The sequence below is a fragment of the Hakea prostrata genome, chromosome 7 (assembly GCF_041222555.1).
Source record: "Hakea prostrata isolate BN-2017 chromosome 7, UWA_Hpros_2, whole genome shotgun sequence".
In the NCBI taxonomy this organism is placed as follows: domain Eukaryota; kingdom Viridiplantae; phylum Streptophyta; class Magnoliopsida; order Proteales; family Proteaceae; genus Hakea; species Hakea prostrata.
In genome coordinates, this window is record NC_142606.1 from 68,611,784 (window position 1) to 68,630,225 (window position 18,442).

At 38.8% G+C, this 18,442-nt stretch overlaps 1 protein-coding gene and 2 pseudogenes across 4 annotated transcripts; 1 reads left to right on the forward strand and 2 right to left on the reverse strand.

Annotated features, from left to right (window-relative positions):
- The first annotated feature begins 1,067 nt into the window (after positions 1-1,067).
- Positions 1,068-12,855, forward strand: LOC149011846 (rRNA-processing protein fcf2-like). The gene is made up of 6 exons (XM_089160812.1): positions 1,068-1,227; positions 5,228-5,610; positions 5,691-5,751; positions 11,242-11,319; positions 11,465-11,580; positions 11,890-12,855. Exons 2-6 carry the CDS (start codon positions 5,282-5,284, stop codon positions 11,999-12,001), a joined length of 696 nt encoding a protein of 231 aa, XP_089016938.1. The 5' UTR covers positions 1,068-1,227; positions 5,228-5,281; the 3' UTR covers positions 12,002-12,855.
- Positions 12,856-12,868: 13 nt separating this feature from the next.
- Positions 12,869-14,889, reverse strand: LOC149011847 (chaperone protein dnaJ C76, chloroplastic-like; annotated as a pseudogene). Its single transcript, XR_016174564.1, has 3 exons — positions 14,822-14,889; positions 14,098-14,288; positions 12,869-13,964 (listed from the first exon to the last, which is right to left on the reverse strand). The product of XR_016174564.1 is annotated as a chaperone protein dnaJ C76, chloroplastic-like (transcript).
- LOC149011848 (multifunctional methyltransferase subunit TRM112 homolog A pseudogene) lies at positions 14,303-18,162 on the reverse strand (annotated as a pseudogene). Of its 2 annotated transcripts, XR_016174344.1 has the most exons (3): positions 18,074-18,162; positions 17,922-17,980; positions 14,303-15,375 (listed from the first exon to the last, which is right to left on the reverse strand). The product of XR_016174344.1 is annotated as a multifunctional methyltransferase subunit TRM112 homolog A pseudogene, transcript variant X2 (transcript). The 2 variants fall into 2 exon arrangements; XR_016174343.1 differs by having other exon boundaries at positions 17,922-18,156.
- Positions 18,163-18,442: the final 280 nt, after the last annotated feature.

The window sequence follows — 18,442 nt, forward strand, 5'->3', positions numbered from 1 at the left end:
GTAAAATTCCTAGAGGATTTCTGTTGAATCAGTAAAATATCTTTCTTACCAAAAAAAAAAGTAAGAGAGAGTTGGGAGAGATGAGAGAGAAGGGATAGATCGAGATGTAGAACTAGGGCAAGATGACCGTTGCTGTAGTCGAGTGTAGAGAGACATTGAGAATGGCCGAGAAAATGTCGAGTGCAGAGAGACGTTGAGAATGGCAGAGAACACATTTTAGGGTCATCGATAACCCTAAGTACCGTCAACGAGAGCCAGTGTGCCCCGCATTTTACACAGAATCACTTCTGTACCAGAGCTTCTGCACACATTTGCTGAATCAGCACATAAAATCCGAACCGGTTTACCATACAAGATTCTGGTCACTTCTGTGCCAAAACGAGCAAATGGCACAGAATAAGGGGTTGTATGATAACGATTCTGGCACACTTATTCTGTGCCATTTGCTCGTTTTGGCACAGAAGTAACCAGAATCTTGTATGGTAAACCGGTTTGGATTTTCTGTGCTGGTTCAGCAAATGTGTGCCGAACCAGACAATGGGCACACTTTTTCCTTGTGTCAGAGAAGCTCCCTGGCACAGAAGTCATTATCTACCATTTTGCGGGGCACAAGTGAAGCCAGTGACGCTGATTAGGGTTATTAATGTAATTTCATGATAGCCCTGAAAGCTCCTCACAGCTCCTCATCACTCTCGTCTCTCTGCACTCTGTAGCGACCTCTGGTTGTCGTCTCTCAACGGTCATCTCTCAACGATCATCTCTCTGCACTCTGTAGCCCTCTCGTCTCTCTCTCGTCTCTCTCGTGTCTCTGTCAATCTCTCGACTCTGTCGTCTCTCTCTGCTCTCTCTCTCTGCTCTCTCTCTGCTCTCTCTCGTCTCTCTGCCCCTCTATCATCTCTTTGGCGCTGTCTTGTCTCGCTTAAGTATCTGGGTTGCTGGACTCCCTCAAGTTTGTCTGCCTGCTTTGTATTGGAGGTTGAAGAAGAGCATCAACCGATTTCGCCAGAAGAGGAGCCCTTGCATCTGTGACTGCCCTCGCCCGTGTTATGTTTTTGTCTAGTCCTTTTTTCGCCAGTAATTTATGTTCGGTTTGGGGTGAAATTAGGGCTTACCCTAACCTCTGGTTGTGGATTCTGCGTTGTAGTTCGAGCAAGGTTACCAAAGAGCTTTTGGTTGTGGATTCTGCTCTCAAGGTCTCTCACCTCGTCTCTCTCATCTCGCTCTAAGGTGTGTATGACTCTGCTGTGCCAGCCCAACTATTGAGCTAGTGTAGCTCCCTGTTTCTGAATTAAGCTTTTGTACCTACTGCTGCTACGGCTCTGATAAAAGGGTATTGATGGTTATTTGAAGGAAAAACCAAGGTATTTCAGGTCATGACCATAATCCCCAGTTAAGTGCAGTAATAGTAGAGTATGAAATGGAGACATTCTTCATAGAGGGGCTTCAATAACAAATTTAAAATTAACAACATTTCTAGCAGTGAATTTGGTGCCATCAGTTCTATGTTCAAATGCTAATTGCTGCCCTAACATGAAAAACAGTGATGAGCATTCAAAATCTTGTACCCTGGTGGTATTGTTAGCTTGTTTTTATTTATTTTGTTTTTATGGAATCTACGGTGTTTTATAGCAATTTACAAATAACAAACTCAAGTAAAATAAAAAATAAAAAAAAAAGTTTCGTAACAATTTGATTTTGAATGATCATTTTGCAGAGCATAACTGTCATTTAAAATTTCGTAACTTTCCTGTTTTAATTGATTTCTGTTTTCATCAAAAGAGAGGGAGAAAATTGAAAGAAAGAACTCATGAATGATAACTGCTGTAGGTAGTTACCTGGCTAGTACAGTGATATCAAGATGTAGTTACCTGGTTAAAATTGTTTTTTGTTTGAAGCTAATTGTGTTTGTTGGATTTTTACTTGGACATTGTTGCACATAGGTGAGAAAATGAATGGAAATGGACAGATTCAGTTTCAGTAGTTGAATGAAGCTTTTTGGGTTTGACCTCAACATGTGGCATAAAAGCTTAAGAGTTGGGATTTTGAAAAAAGAAAAGAAAATAAAAAGAAAAAGATGCAATGTATCTGTACTATTCTGGCTTGGAAATCTCAGAAGACAACTAATCCCTCTTATAGCTCTGTTCTTGGTGGTGTGAAGTAGAAGCCACATAAAGGAATCCATCACATTAAAATGGTGGGTAGGGAGAGGGAGTAGTTGGATTGGGTTCCATCACAACACAAATGGAGAAAATCCAGAACCTGGGATATGTAGATCTTGACTTGTTGGAACAGTTTTAATTGAACCCAGTGGTGGTTCAACTAACTTAATTATCAAGTAGGGCTGTTCAAGGTCAGTTGATGTGCTTCCTATGCTTCTTCTTCTTCTTCTTCAGAAAACAACTAATTAAGCAGTCCAAGAAGAAAAATATATTGGATGTTTGTGCACATTACGTTTCCATAGAACCCTCGAGTTAGGATCTTCTGTTCGTGAGGGTAGAGGATTGTGTTCTGTTTATATTTTTCTATGTTACCTCTAAGTACTGATAAGGTAGACTAGAAGTGAGTCTCCCTCTTAAATATGTAGCTGAAAGATGTCGGGAGAGCACAATCTGCACGATCCAGACTCAAAACTCTCTCCAAAATTGGGATCAGCCACGATGGTCATGCTCTGTCCTATCTCATCCATTAGTGTGCAAGTGATCTTTAGACTCTTTCAGAAATAGAATTTATGCCTCACTGTCATATTTGCTGGCATACCTTGTTTTTTCCCCATCTTTTTGTGCTACTGATGGCTCAAATAACATTTCTGATTTTGTCTTCCAGTGTCAAAATGGGTTTGTGAAATGGGTTTGTGAAATTACATCTATAATGAAATTACATCTTATTGTAGCTTCTGTCTGAAAGCCAAATTAGACAGCATTTTGCTTGACTAGCTCCAGAAAGTCTGTCATGGAACTGATGCTTACTGTCATCCTAAGCAAAGGAGCATGTGAAAAGGTTACTCAGCCCTAAATTTGAGATCTTCAGAACCAATACATTAATGTATATTGTCATTGACCTCCAAATTGGTGCAGGTACTAAACGTTTGATTAAATCAAATAAGAACTTCTAGAAATCTATAAAACTCATACAGACATGAACCTGACGCTTCCCCCCCCCCCCACCCCACCCCAAAAAAGAAGGGGAAAAAAAAAAAACAATTGACCCTAACCCACAAGTGAAGTATTTTAGGATTGAAGGTTCAGGATCTAGCACTGTTTGGGGGCACAGAATAGGGTAGAGAACAAAATGGATGTCTAATGTTTAGGGGCTACAGTTTGGTTTAAGGTTTGGGACTTGGGAGTATGTGATTAAGATTTATAATTCTGGTCAGATGAGCGAGGAGAGAGAGGAGAGAAGACAGGGTTTATTTTGCTTTTTCCATGTAATTGGAGTGGCTACCTCGTCGCTTTACTGTGTTTCTTCTTCTTTTGTTTATCATTAAGACTCTGGCAGGGAAGCCAAGAATGTCGTTGGCATGAAGGATCACGTTAAGGCTGCAGGGATTGTAACTTCAGAGAGAACAATCATTCCTTGTCTTTCGTTATGCAGTTATTTTTTGATGGGAAGTTCGGCAAAGAAGGGTTTGCCAGAGAAACATGCCCATCCCAACCCTACAAGATTTCAGTACAAAATCGGTGCCAAATTTGCCCAATTCGGCACAGAAGCAAAATGTGCATTCTGTGCCGAATTGGGCAAATTTGGCATAGAATCATTGCTGTGCAACCCCTTATTGCGGAGCCAATGATGCAGGGTAGCTGAGTTTTCAAGAAGAATTTTAGTAGTTGTAGCACCTATTACAATTACAATTATATGTGCTGATATTTTCTGATATTAGTAAATAGGGGAAAGCTAAGGCCTTCCTTGAAAATTTTCTGTGTCGCAGCTGTTGGAGAACACCTGAATTTTCCCAATATTCAATGTTAATTATACTCAATGGAACTGTAACTTGCACAGATCTTTTAGTCTTGATGATTGGCATATAATTTGAACTATGAATGTGTGTAATGGATTGTACTAGTTTGAATTTTGAACTTTGAGCATTGATGTATGAGTATATTGTGTGTACAATAGGCAATTTTAAGGTTTCACTTTAGCGTAGCACTTTCCAACTCAGGGTCTGAGCTGTGAAGTAGAATTTTCGTTTATACTACTTCTGCTTTCATAGATTTGAGGTCATCAGTTTGTTTAGAAGGGCTGAAATAAGCTGGACAGCAATTTTCAATCCCAAATGACTCGTAATGCCCCTCAAGTTAGAACTTTGAGTTGGGAAAAAAATTTCACCAACTCGGTGAGATCTCTTCAAGATCTCAGGTCAACTTGTATCTTTGTTAATTGAGTTGGCGAGATGGGCCTTGAGATTGAGATCCTGAACCATGTTCAGACGTTGACTCCGTAACTCTAACTTGGCACAAATCCTTGCATTTCTTTCATCTACCGAATATCATCAGTAAAAATCATATTCCAAGGAGCCTGTTCGTAGGAGCCTGTTCTTGAATGTCTATGGTTAACTCATCCACGATAACCACAAACAAACCAGGGCGTAACAATGCTCCTTCATATAATTCAATTGTAATCGGGAAGTCACTACCTTGACTTTCACCATTCTTACACTTGTCACTGCTACTCCACACAGATCTTTAACAATCTCCATCATGCTGTTTTTATTTCGTATCTACTTGGTACAAAAATGTATTGTCTGGTATCTTAGAGCCATGTTTAACTATGCAGCCGTTTCTCCTATTACTGACTTTCGCTTCTTTGCCAATGTCTCTCTTTTTCTACTCTTTGCCTGAGCACTGTTTATAGGTTCCGGGTTTGTTTACAACCTGGATTATTATGTTTTGATAATCTGACTGGCATCATAAATGAAAGTATGGGATCCGTCTTTAAGCAACTTATGGTATTCAATTAGAGACAGGGTTAGAACAAGTTGAGCAGTAGCTTGAGGAAATTTGAGCAGGTTTGAATATTAAACCTAGTTATTGATGTTCTCTGAAGTTGACACATTGTTATGATCCTCTTTTCAAGTGTCTGTTTTATTTGGTTATCTTTTCTCCAATGTAAATGGTTCCTCTCATAATTAAGGGTCACCTAAGTGTGGTTTTGACGACAGCCTTTTCTTCTTGGCGTTTTGATTTTTCCAAACCTGATAATGTGATTTTTTCTTTTTTTAATTAAAATATAGGTTGCTGTATTAAAAACTGCCTGGCAGACTGCTTGAGTTTTGATTCCAATAGGAATGCCTGAGAGACACATTGGCCTTACATGGGAGCCAAATATAGTTATCCCAGCTATGACAAAGAATGGGCCTGAAGTAGCTGGGGCAGACTGTTCGAGTCTTGATTCCAATAGAATGCCTGAGAGACGCACTGGCCTTACATGGGAGCCAAAAATAGTTATCCCATCTACGAAAAAAAGTGGGCCTGAAGCATTACCGAAGCTACCCCAAAATCTGGTATGGAAGCCTCAAAGTGAGCTTATTGATGGACTCTTTGTTCCACCAAATGACCCTAGGAAGATGAACAAGCTTCTGCGGAAACAAATTAAAGATACAGCTGGTAAAAGCTGGTAAGTGATGCTGATGCTGACAAACTTTTCACAGTTGCACGTTGGAATGTAATTTTATAATTACTTTTTTGTGTAAGCAGGTTTGATATGCCTGCCCCAACCATCACTCCGGAGTTAAAGAAAGATATGCAAATGATAAAGGTGTGTTGTCTTTCCTTGTTTTCAATTCAAAATTGACTTTTCTCAAATTTTCTCTAGAAACTGATCTGAGGGCAGTTTTAGGCTTGTGATGACTTGGGCGCTTATAAAAATGGTTAATCTTGTTGGCTGTTGTGATTCTCATATTTTGCAGCCTGGAAAGGCCTAGTACATATTTTTATGGATATCTTCTTTATGAAGAGATGAAACATGAGAACTGTAGCGGGTTACTTGCATCTTTATTTTGGCTGACAATGTCACGACCATTACTTGATGTGATTAGTTATCATCTTAGAAATGCTAGGTGCTCCCACCACCCTTATTAGGAGAGGGGGCTGTTAAGAAAATGCTTACAGATTCATTCATGTGGAAGAGTTTATGCAGCATAGTTGTTGGCAACTTATTAGGTCTGGGTTAGCTTTCCAGGACCGTCTTTAATTTGAACTAGCACAAATTTGGACTAATAACATGGTTGTGGTTTTCTATGGGATAGTTTGGGTATACTTTGAGGTGGCTGGATATTAATGGATAACCTATGGGACGGGTTTGGTGAAGCAAATTAGGTAATATATTGAGTATTTTGGTTTTGGAAGATTTAGGGAAAGGTTTAGGGTTTAAAAAAATGAGGATGGCTAGTGGTTTTGAGATTATTAGGGTTGGGGTACCCAAAGATCATCTTGTATGAACTAGGGTTGATGGGAAGAAGAATGGGATAATTTGGATTAACAAGGTTAGGGTTTGAGATACCTAAAATTACTTGGGAAAGGAAAGAACTAGTGGTTGGGAAAAGAGGGGGAAGTAGAAGGTTGCAGTTTGGGAGCTTGCGGTCTTGCCGCAAAGGGGGAGGAAGTTTAGATGGAATCTTGAATTCTTCAAGATCCTTGATTATTTATCTTTTCTTTCTTTCTTTCTTTCTTTCTTTTCGTTTCTTTCAGTTCTGCCGCAAGATTCAGAACAAGGGGGGGGGGGGGAGGGGTTGTTCCTGTTGCTGCCACAAAGGGAAAGATGATCTGGGTAGGGGCTGCAAAGGGGCGGGAAGGGGCTGGAATAGGGCTGCAATGGAGGGGAGAGCTGTATGTATTTGATAAGGTGGCTGCTGCTGTAAAATGAGGATGCTTGTATTGAATTGAAGAAGGATGCTGAAATTCTCAGAAAATTACTCAGCCCAGGCCGTGTGGTTGACTCCATGACTCCAAGCTTCATTATTAATCTTCAACTGATTTCTTATTGAGGTGTGGGGGCAATGTATAGCCTTACATAAAGAAGCTTGGACTTGGACTGGGACTTAACAAAAAATGAACATTTAGATTACTAATGAAACTCTAATTACTTGCCAACTAACTAGGGCCAAAAAATTAACGAACGAAATAAACATTATCTCGAAGGAATCTTGTAATTAGGTTCCAACTAGGGTTCCCACAAAACTAGATAATTAGACCGTGACTCAACTAATCAAAGAAGAGAAGATAGATTTAGAATTCTCAAAAGACGAGGAATATAATTAGGCCAACGACACCCAAGGAGGGGCATGGAGAATGACCAAAATAACCCTAGGGGTATTCGGCCATCCCTTGCTGCTGCATGCACAGGGGGGCTGTTTGGGTTCAACTCATGGCTTCCATAGGCCTTTCTGTGGGTCTTATTTTTTTCCCTCCATTGGGGGTGTGGGGTGGTGGGGAATGGGGATGGGCTGGTTACATTGACTTATGATCCATCTCTAAAAATCCTAGTTGGTGGAGGTGGATGTTGTGGTGGTGGAGTGTAGGTGGAGTTGGAGATAGTGATGGTGTTGGTGGCTGGCAGTGGTGGAGGTGGTGGCACTGGGCATCTCAGAGTAAAGTTAGATCCCCTAATGTAAGGGTAAAGTCATTGTAGTAGGATTGGTGATAGGTTGCAGTAGAATACAAGGCACAAAAGTTGATTGCAAAGCAAAAGAGAGGTCGATAGAAAAAAGGGTCAGACGTGCTCAGTCCTGGGTGGTCTTTCACCCACAGCTATTTCAGCTGTTGAACGGGAGATTTTGTCCCATGATAGATTGCAAGCAATGTCTTCAAAGATTCATTCAATGATTCCTTGTCAATTTCCTTGCAAAAACAATAGCAATTACTAAAGTAGAAAGTTTAGTATAACAACTAACAACGGTAGTGAGTGACTGAAAAAAGAAACTAGCTCTTTGTGATCCAGCTGTTTAATCATGCAAGAATAAATAAAGAACCTAATCGACTAGGATTGACCAGTTAAAAGCCTGCCTTGTCAAAATCATGGAGCTATTTTGTTGGGTCTTCTTAAAGCCCTGCTGGGGCTGTCTTTATCACAGGCTTGACCTTTTAATGCTGGCCTTATAAGCCTGTGTGATGGGGGCTGTGATGCTGTTCACACGAAAATTAACATCAACAATGTTTTGGTCTTCTCTTCTTTGTGTTTTGATAAAATATATTTGCTCTGTAAAACTACTTTATTCCACCAGTACCAAATTCTATAGGTTATTTAAAAATTTCTAGATCATTTGTGGACCAAGAAGAATAGTCATGTTGGATGAAAGTACTCCCTGCGATCTTAGGCACGTGTAGTCAACTAATATTTGAAGAGAGAGAAGAGAGGACATTAATGTGCCATAAAGAGCTTCTTTCATATCATAGGAATGCTAAATCCAGGAAAAGCCATGGGATGTTATACTCTTTTGTGGGCAAAATGCCCTCACTAACTGGAGCCAATTTCCAATCACTTCTATAGCCTACAAGATAGTTGCTGATCATGCGGCTTCTGACTTCACTTCTTTTTATGTTAAAGCATCAACATAAATGAACCTTCTAGGGCTGGGTTGGAGCAACCTACAAAATTGCTGTATGCGTAACTTTAGTCTTCTAAGTCATCAGTTGAGGTTCACATCACAAGTTTCTCAAACTTGATGCTTCATAGTTTGTACGATAGTTGTCAAGGAGTTGCCTATGCAGAGGTAACAAGGTTGTTTTCTAAACCTTCGGGGAGAGTGTTTAGGACTGCTTTGTGAAGTTTTGGGTTAGTAGATTTGAATTTTTCAAATTTTAGTTTCTGTTTTATACGTTTTAGTTATTTCCCTGTTTTTTACATTTGTGAACTTTGCTCCTTGTTTTTAGTGGGTTGTTATTAGTTAAGCTGTAACGTTTCTGCAGAAAATTAATTGATTGAATTCAGTCTCTGCCACATACTTCTCTCTCAACTCTCCATTTTCCCTGCTGCTTTTACTTGCTGCTGCAACTTTTCTTTCTTCTCTTCTAAAATAACAACAGAGAAGAGAATAACAAAGAGTAGGCACCTCAGCTTTTTTCTTTTTCATCCTTATCCTTCACAACCCTTCATGTATTCTATATTTCTATCAACTTAAATTTATTGCACCAAAATTGGACACTTATACAAGCTGCATACCTTCCCCATTGCTCCTCTATCCTTTCAGGAAAAAATGGCTTGGTAAGTATACAGTAGAACTTTTAGTAACAACATCATATTGGAGTGGATCCTGTTTTCAAGATGGTTCAGTAGATGTACAGGGCAACTTCTTGTGACTCAATCTCATATCGAAATGTATCTTTTTTTCAAATTCAGACTGCTAGTAAAAGTAATGGAATGTTTTCCACCACTTTTTGGTGGGAACATTTTATTCCCCTCAGAAGTTTACATGAGGAAACAGGTTTTAGGTTCCCATTCCATTACATGGAAATATACATCGTTGCTTGATCTAGTTGCATGAAGTCCATGATGTCTCTTCTGCATGTACAATCACATCTTCTGAAGTATCACATCATGGTTGTCAAGCATCACCTTGGTTCTTCCCCAGCTGCGTTGACAACTATAATTGCATATGTAGGCTCTAGAATGTGTGATGAAGTTTTTTTTAACTCACTGGGTTGATACCTCTTTAAGTGCAGTCAAAAAGACACTTCTAGGATTAAGACACTCAGGAATAAGTGCATCCCACTTGTACAAAAATAAACATGGTGCAATTCCTAGCGGTGATTCTGATTTAGCTTTGTTATTGTCTGGCGGCTTTGAAGGAAGTTCCTTAGGGCATTTACTCATGATGTTGTAGTGGTCTGTTGAATTGGTTCATTTATACAGCTTGGTATATTCTTATGTTCTTCTCCAAAACTTGATGCTAGATGTAATTTCTCAGGATTTTGATTTTTTGTTTTGTTTTTTTTTTTTTTGGATAAGAATTTTGATTTTTAGTTGAATTCACTATATGGAGTCAGGCATTTCAGGTTAATTTTAGTTTTGATGCTAGACGTAATTTCTCAGAATTTTGATTTTAGTCTTTTTGTGTGTGTGGTGATATGAATTTTGATTTTGGTTGAATTCACCATATGGAGTCAGGCAAATCCAAGTTGATTTCAGGTTAATTTTAGTTTTAGTAATGTTATCTTGATCTAACTTATGAACTGGTTTGACTTCTCAATTCGTAGTCCTATCTCACTTAGGTTTTGATGGACAAGGAAGAGTAAGAAGTTCTATTCTCTACAAATATCATATGATAGCTTGAATGATACCTTGTCTCACATTACCCATGCTTGAAACTTGAAAGGCTCCTTTGGTCTTCTGATAGTAGATGGGGAGAATATCTTAACTGATATATATATATATATAAACTCCTCGGTGTTGAGTATCACTTTTGACCCTGGGTTATTCTAATGAACTTTATTAGTGAATTCAACCAATCCTCCCCAACTTATGTCCCATAACCAACCTTCAGAATTTGATTTCCTTAGCTGGACAAGATTTATCCCCCATAAGATTTGATGATAAACTAAAAACTTTATTAAAAAAATGATAAAGACAAACCTTAAAGCAGTGCAAAGAAAAGCACCATATTACATTGATAGAAATGATGAATCTTGTCAACCTTTTTAATGTATAAATGGAGCTTCATGATTAGTAAATGTTTTTCAGAGTTTTGGTCCTATATTCTGAGGCTGTACATGATTTTGTTACGATGTTACAAGTTTAGTAATGCAAAGCTGGAAACAGTTTTGTTGAATATGTTTTACTAAGAAGTCATGGTAACCAATTGGTTGTTTCTGACTGACTTAGGCTCTGACAACCACCTTGCTTCACTGAGGTTGGTATGTCTTTAGAACTACTCTTGAGTTATCCTGTCAGAATTGCGATTCTGGTTAAGCTAAGCAAACACATAATATTATTCCCCCAAACGATGATGTGCTGTTTGTGAGACAAGTTAATTTCTTTCATTCTTGATCTTTTGGTCAAGAGTCTCATGTCAGTTTTTAGTTCTTTAGGTATGTATTAGTAAGCCTGATAAAAGATATTATCGTTGTTGGGTTTATCTTTTACTGTTCTGTAGGTTTTCTGAACCCTTTTACTAAATGCAATAACAACCAGAATAATATGTGCATAGATTGCTTTTTCAACTTCTAATTTATAGTTTGGTGATTTTATTATGACAGAGAAGTGTTAGATATGGTTGTTTAATTTTGATATTTTTAATTGTTGGTGACACAGTTGCGTAGTGTTATTGATCCAAAGAGGCATTATAAAAAGGGCGGTGCAAAGTCAAAGACGCTCCCCAAGTATTTCCAGGCAAGTTATGGATTATAGCAGTATATTTTCGTTTCTTTTTCTATGGCAGAAGTATGTACTTTTGTGAAGCAGATAAAAACTTTTAATTGATTTGTTTGAATTTATTATAATTAGCAAAGCCTCTGTTTGTTTGTAACTTAATCAGGTTGGAACGGTGGTCGAGTCAGCATCAGACTTTTACTCAGGTAGGCTTACGAAGAAGGAGAGGAAAGCAACCCTTGCAGATGAGCTACTTTCCGATCCGTCCCTGGTGCAGTATAGGTACAAATGCTGCTTCATGATTTTTGAGTTTTGCTAGTTGTCTTAGATAAATATTTCAATTTACGGAGTTTTGCTACTTCCCTTGGATAAGTATTTCAAAATAGGATATGTAGTGTAAAGATTGATAGCTGATACTCTTCCCTTGAAAAGTTCATGGAGACTAATTTTATTCTCAGAACTCTTTGCTTGCAGAGTAGTGTCATTCTGGTTTGCTACTCTCATCTTTGAATGATGATATTATCTGTTGGATACATTAGTTTATAAGCACAAACCTTTGTTGCTAAGTTCCTGAGGTGTATTCTTTTGTAGGAAACGGAAGGTTCGAGAGATTGAGGGCCAGAACCAGACATTTGGGAACCAGAAATGGAAGATTAAGGGGAAGCAGTCCTGGAAGCGTGCTAAGCAAAGAAGGCATATTTGAAGTATCTATCTTGTTGTACCTTTGATTGATGGGTGCTTGTCTTTGTGCTCCCATCCTATTGCAGCAGAGGATATGCCTTAATTCAGCCTCACATTGCACTGCTTCCTTATAGTTTCATTTAAAGTGAGTTTACAAAATTTAAAGTCTCATTCGCTTATAACGTGATCTGTCACATGCATATCTAGAAATTTTCATGATGTTGACTTCACTTCCCTTCCCATTTTGATTTGGTCTTCTTCTCATCTTTATGTTTTTTTCTTATTGAAATGTAATTGTTACTTCTCTGCTAAAAAGACTGAAACAGAGTTTGAATTCCCTAGATCAACTGGATCGACTTGAAAGTGAGCTGTAATTTGTGGAGGATTCTCTTTTGTTTTAGAGGAACGGAGCCCAATCATTTCTTGCAGACTTGTGATTAGAGGACAATCGGAAAAGAGTAAAACAACCTTTGAAGGAGATGAAAAGAAAAGGTTCTTGGATTTTCGTTTTGGTTTTCTTTCATTGTAGATCCAATGAAGAAAGCATGTCCAAAAACAAAATCCCACAACCAGGGGTGGGAAAACAACAAAGAAGAAGAATAAGCAAAAATAGAAATAGGGAAGAAGGAGAAAAAATAAGAAGGATTAACCCAAATAGAAGAAAAAAGATAAAGCGAGGGAAAATAGAAACAGAGCAGAAGATGAAAATACAAACCGAACCAATCTCTTACTGGAGAATTATCAGAACAGAATCCAATAAGGCTGTTCCTCCTATGAATCGTCGGAACCAAGAACGTCATCGAATGGGGTTAGGGTTGGTTCAGAGGTTCAGCAGTTGTGAAATTTGAAGTAAATGGCTCCCGTCTTCTGTTTTAACCTCAACTCTGTCTCTTCCTTTTCTTCTGGATTTTTCAAGTTTTTAATTTATTCTGCCAATCGTGGCCTCTTTGGTGTTGTTACCTTCCTGCAAATTTCGCCCTGTTCTTGATTTTTTTTTTTTTTAAGAACTCCGCTGCATCTGGTCGACTTCTTCAGAAATGTCATTCAGACCATTCTCAACATTCTCGTATGTTCCGTAGTCACCTCCATCATTTCTTAGTTGATGCATTTGGTGATGAAAAATCCCAATTATTGAATAAGCGGTTCAGATTTATTACAATAAATTTAACGGCGGGATTTGTATGACAGTTCAGCCAAGCAAATCTCATGACAGTTCAGCCACATTTATGCCTTATAATTATTAATAGAAATGATTCTTGCCAATGATCAAACTAGATTCTTGTGTGCTATACATTCTATCTTTTCCTTGTGTGAACTGCATTCATTGTCTCTCTTGATTCTAAAAATACCCAACAATTCTACCACTGCCATACCAATAAGATACCAAGTAACCCAGCCAAAATAACCTGTAACCAGTTGCTATTAACTATCTGTAACACCATGGAGCCAGTAACATGATTGTCCAAACCACCACCGTTTCCACTTGGCCCTGGGTCTCCGACTTGAATTCGCACTACCACCGCCCCAATGATCGCTGTTGCCACCGGAATCCTCCATCGGTTGGGATCACTTTGATTGTAATCTTCTCTGAGAAAATACTCATCTTTGACCTCTGACCCTGACCCTGTCTTCTTAGACCTAGACCCTGGAGTTGAATTAGGGTCAGAGCTTTGATCAGTTTTTATAGCTGCTGAAAGTATTAGGGGAGATGGGTTCCAGTATTCTTCATGATCTAGGCTGTAACTTCTGTTAGATGAAGAGGATCCAATTTTCTCTTTTGCAGCTTGTCTCCTGGCAGCAACTGCTTCTCTAAGCTTGTCTGTACCTGGTGAAGTGGTGGGCTTTTTGGCAACTGGAATCAGTTTCTGGCAGGTTTTTGCAGCCGGTGATTCTCCAGATTTGGGCGCTGCCCAGTGCCACCAATTTGAGAATGATCTGATGGTGTGAATGGCTGACATTCTGGCTTCTCTTTGGAGATCTGACTCCTGAAGAAGAAGAAGAACACCACATTTTTGAAGGGTGTCAATTTAGAACAAAAAACCAAAATCAAATCCGCCCATTTAAATTCAAATCAAACTGAAATAGTTCGAAGTTGAAATCCTCGTTGCTGCGCCTTACCTCTGAGTCACTAGATTTGGCGGCTTTTCTTTTGGCATCAACAAATCTGGTTTGAAACTTCTCCAGCTCAGTTAATACATCGGGAGCTCGTTGGTTGTCCAACTGCATTTCCGGCACTCATTCTGACATTGCCACGTGGCTGCTTTGACATTAAGAATTCTAAGGCTGCTAAGTTGGACTTCTCCACAACCCTGATTCGGATTAGATCAACACACCATGAAATCTCATTAGAAAGGTTCTTGACATCGGTCTTACCCAACCGGATCTTGCTAGGCTGGTGGGTTTGACGTGGTGGTACCTTGGTGCCCCGGGTCGGATGGATGTCACATAAACTCGTTTGATATCGGTTGCACTTTTCTTGATCTGAATCGAACTATTTTTTCGTGCGACAGATTATACCAATGTAAGTGAAATAAACCGATTTTCCTTGATTCGAAAGGAAGCATTTTTTGTGTGCAATTGAGAGATTTAATGGAGTCCATGACACCAGGCACCATAGGCACCACTGCCTTAGATGTACCAGCCTAGCAAGATCTTACCCAGCCAACCCATCCATTTGATTAGCTAAATAGGCCAAGTCGATGAGAGTAAGGTAAAGTAAACCAATAAATATGGCAATTGTAACAGGTCCATATCGGTTCAATTCTGGTCCATAAATGAGAGTAAGGTAAAGGAACCCAACCACGCATTTATAAACTGGTTTGGTTTAGTTTATAGTTCATACCAGATGCAATTAACAGGACATGCCTCAATAGCTTCTTGGATTTTCTCTTCCGGGTCAGCCCAACCGGATCTTGCTAGGCTGTTGGGTTAAGTAAACCAACTCCAGCACCTCCTGCTCCAGCCAATATCAATTGACAAAGAAAGAAACTATGAGATCAACCAATCAGACCTCATCTTCATGGAGGAGCATGTTTGGGATACCCTTGTTGACAGGAAAACGCCGACCAGTCTCAGGACAGATCAGTGCACCTTCTTCAAGATGGAGCTCAAGTAGAGCATGGTGAAACTTCTTGAGGAACTCATCTGATTCGAGCATTGATGACTCAGGTGTCTCTTCAGGTAGTTCTGCATACCCCATCGACCGAGCAGCATCGATGAGTGCCTTCCATTCAATCTTTGGGAACATGTTTCTTAGGAAATCTGAGTTAAACTCAACCTCTTTTGTTACTGATTTCTCCACTTCAAGACGCAGTGGAAACCCATTTGTCACACCCTTGATGTCGCTAGAAAGCATGTTATGCGTCAAAAGCCTCATCTTTCTCTCTGTCTGTCTCTCTGCATTCCCACAAACTTTCAGAGAAACAACATAATGGAAAGAAGCAAGATCTTATAAATAAGGGTGTTTTACCATTAATTAGTTAAATTTTGAAATGGAAAAAGGTGTGGACATGTATGAGTACTAAATGAACTACTAACTAGACAACAATAATTTCAGAAATACATGAAATAATATGGCAATGATGTGATACATGTTTAGTACGGATGCCCTAGGGCCAAAATTATGGGCATTTATTCACTACGCAACAGACATTTACGCCACACAATATACACAATAACAAGTTAATGATGGAACCAGAAAACAGAAAAGAAAACATAATCCCCAAAAAAAGGAGCAATACCGAACAAAACTGTCCAACACAATGCAACTTTGCAATGGAACAGAACATCCACAGAAAGCAGTCATTTTATGGATCTTCTAAAGAACAATTTCATAATGAGGGTTAAATGTCAGAATCTAAAGCGATAGTTGACACAGCAGACTGATTTGGGGTTTCCAAGCTATGATTGGAAAAAAGTTCAAGAGATGTTCAGCCAAGATCATAAAAAGAGGTTTAATACTTCGAATTTGAATTGCAGATTTGAAGATCCCGGCTAACGACTACAAAGTTACCCAATCCACCTTTCATTAAACTTCTGCTAATCAATTGAGCAATGCCATAGCCTGCACCGTTGTCACCAATCATAAGGACTAAAATATTGTGCTTTAAACATTTGAGTCTGGCTAGTTCAGAACTTCCGATGGTATGGATCAGTCAATGGAGTTCAAACCAATACGGACTTGCTAAGTTTAGAAGTAAGAGATCAAGCTTGCGTATAGTTGGTTCCAAACTTTAGCACGTGATGTTCTAGGCCAACAAGTTCCACAATCATGGCCTGGTACAAATATTTAAGAAAATTTTTACCTGCAGACACTTCCTTCAATTCTCACCAGCCCAAAAAGAAAAAGAACAACTTGAATCATCATGAGGTGAAAGAGCTAGTAGTGATGATCATGCAAACTTAGGAAAATAATGAAGTGGGAAGTAAACTACACTCTCTAGAGAAGACGAAGGACTATCCTTTAATAGGGAAAGTTGGTTCAGGTTCATTTTTCATCCCAACCATTGATGGGAGAAGAAAAACATAGATATAAATGGACTACAGAGAAGACGAAGGAAGCTACCAAAAATATAGATACTCATCGTCCGCTGCTGCCATCAACTGTTACTCAGGTCTGGAAACGGAGATTTGCTTCTGCAATCAGCTTGTGACAGAGTCAAAGCAGAGGATGCAGACGGTGCAGTGGTGTGGCAGAGGCTAGGCATTACAGACCCAGAGACAAGGTTTAAAGTATTGTGTATTGGTAATGTATCGGTCAGGTGATTTTAAGAGACGTTTAGCTTTGTATCAGACACGTATCGATAGGTGTGGAATTGAATGGAAATGATCAAAGTATGTAAGGAAATGGTCTAATTAAAAATAAAACAATAGATGTAGCTAATAAATAATCATCCTATCATGCACCAATTACTTAAACATGTGTATTTCATAACCATCAAGAAGACATGACAACTCTTTAGATCAGATTTTATTCATTATACTCATGAAAGATCTTATTCTTAAACAAACACATTTATTCAAGTTCAGTAACAAGTAAAAGCAACCAAAGATTGTAATAATGAACACTTCAGCTCTGTTTTTTTTTCCTTTTCCTAAGAAGAAAAATTAAACAAAAACACAGACAGAAAGACATTAGTCATCCATAAGGTTCCTAGCATATGGTAGTGTTTGTTGACTGGGCATATAGCTGGGTATTTTTATTCATGACAGTAATGGAGCTTTTCAAGTAATTAGCCATCTATTAGGATTCTTTCCCCGTTTTGTAACATCTAGTGACTACATGATAACTTTTTGGTAGATAGATCACATGCACTGTTTTAAACAATCAATCCGAAGCTCTGCCTTTGGAACCACATTACTCTCTGAAAGCCTAAATTCAAGAATCGTTGAAACACTTCCCAGGTTATCAACAACAGTAACTAGTTCCCTGCAAATATACTCTTTTTGTATTCTCCACCACCCTATACATGGATAACCCAATCAACTATTGGTCCGATTGGTTTAGCCCATAGTTGGTTTCTTATGGACGATTACTAGCAAATATCTATCCCTTTGCTATTGCTTTTCAAAAACCAGTAAATTGACTATAGCAATTGATGGACTGAAAAAGGGAAAAGAAATCACAATGAAACTCAAAAATAAATAACATTGAAAGCAGGAATTCGGGTTGATCCCACAGATTCCTGTAAATAATATTACAGCCTGAACAAGTGCTTACAGACAACAATTCCGTCCTGTATATAAAAAGTAAGAAAGAAAACTGGACCAATATCTAACCACGAAACCGTATTAGTCACCATGAAAGCCATTGTATCCTAATTCCTACTCACATTGAAACTAAAAACCACCAATTGGAGAACAAAAAAGTTACAACCAAAATGACAAAATTCATTATTATTACTAATAATGCATAGATATATGACTGCGATTTCAAGTTTCACCTGAAGATATCTGGGAGTAAACCTTGAGATGGGCTTCTGTCCTTGAACGCTGGAGACAGCTGTGGGAACGAAGAAGGAAGAGTGAGCGATAGGGCCAAAGAAGACGAAGAAAAGAGGAGAAAGCTACTACTTAATATAGTAGGAGAAGTTACCGAAGCAGAAGCTGAAGAGGAAGAGGAAGAAGAAGCTACTACTCTGCAACTCGTAGCGAGAGAGGTCGAAAGAGGTCCAGATAGGTGAGTTCCGCTTCTGCAAAAAACCCTTGCTTTTTCCACCTTTTTGAACCCGGTTCGTTACGTATGGATGCGTATCGAGCCGACAATAAAAATATCCGTATTGACATATCTAATCTCCTTGAGTCGTATCGTCCGGTACGTAACGCTTTGCATCTCCAGCATAACTCTCTTTTTTTCACAAAAAAAAACTAAGGTATTTCTTTTTTTAAAAAAAGGGAGACACCATTGATATAGCACGAATTACATACAGACCACTGAATTGGTAATCAATTACATCTACTATCC

Bases quoted from the DNA above. Each gene is read 5' to 3' on its own strand.
- LOC149011846 (XM_089160812.1), top strand. From the start codon at position 5,282: ATGCCTGAGAGACACATTGGCCTTACATGGGAGCCAAATATAGTTATC. The intron at 5,752-11,241 runs GTGTGTTGTCTT...TTGGTGACACAG, and splicing joins AAGATATGCAAATGATAAAG to TTGCGTAGTGTTATTGATCC. The intron at 11,581-11,889 runs GTACAAATGCTG...ATTCTTTTGTAG, and splicing joins CCGTCCCTGGTGCAGTATAG to GAAACGGAAGGTTCGAGAGA.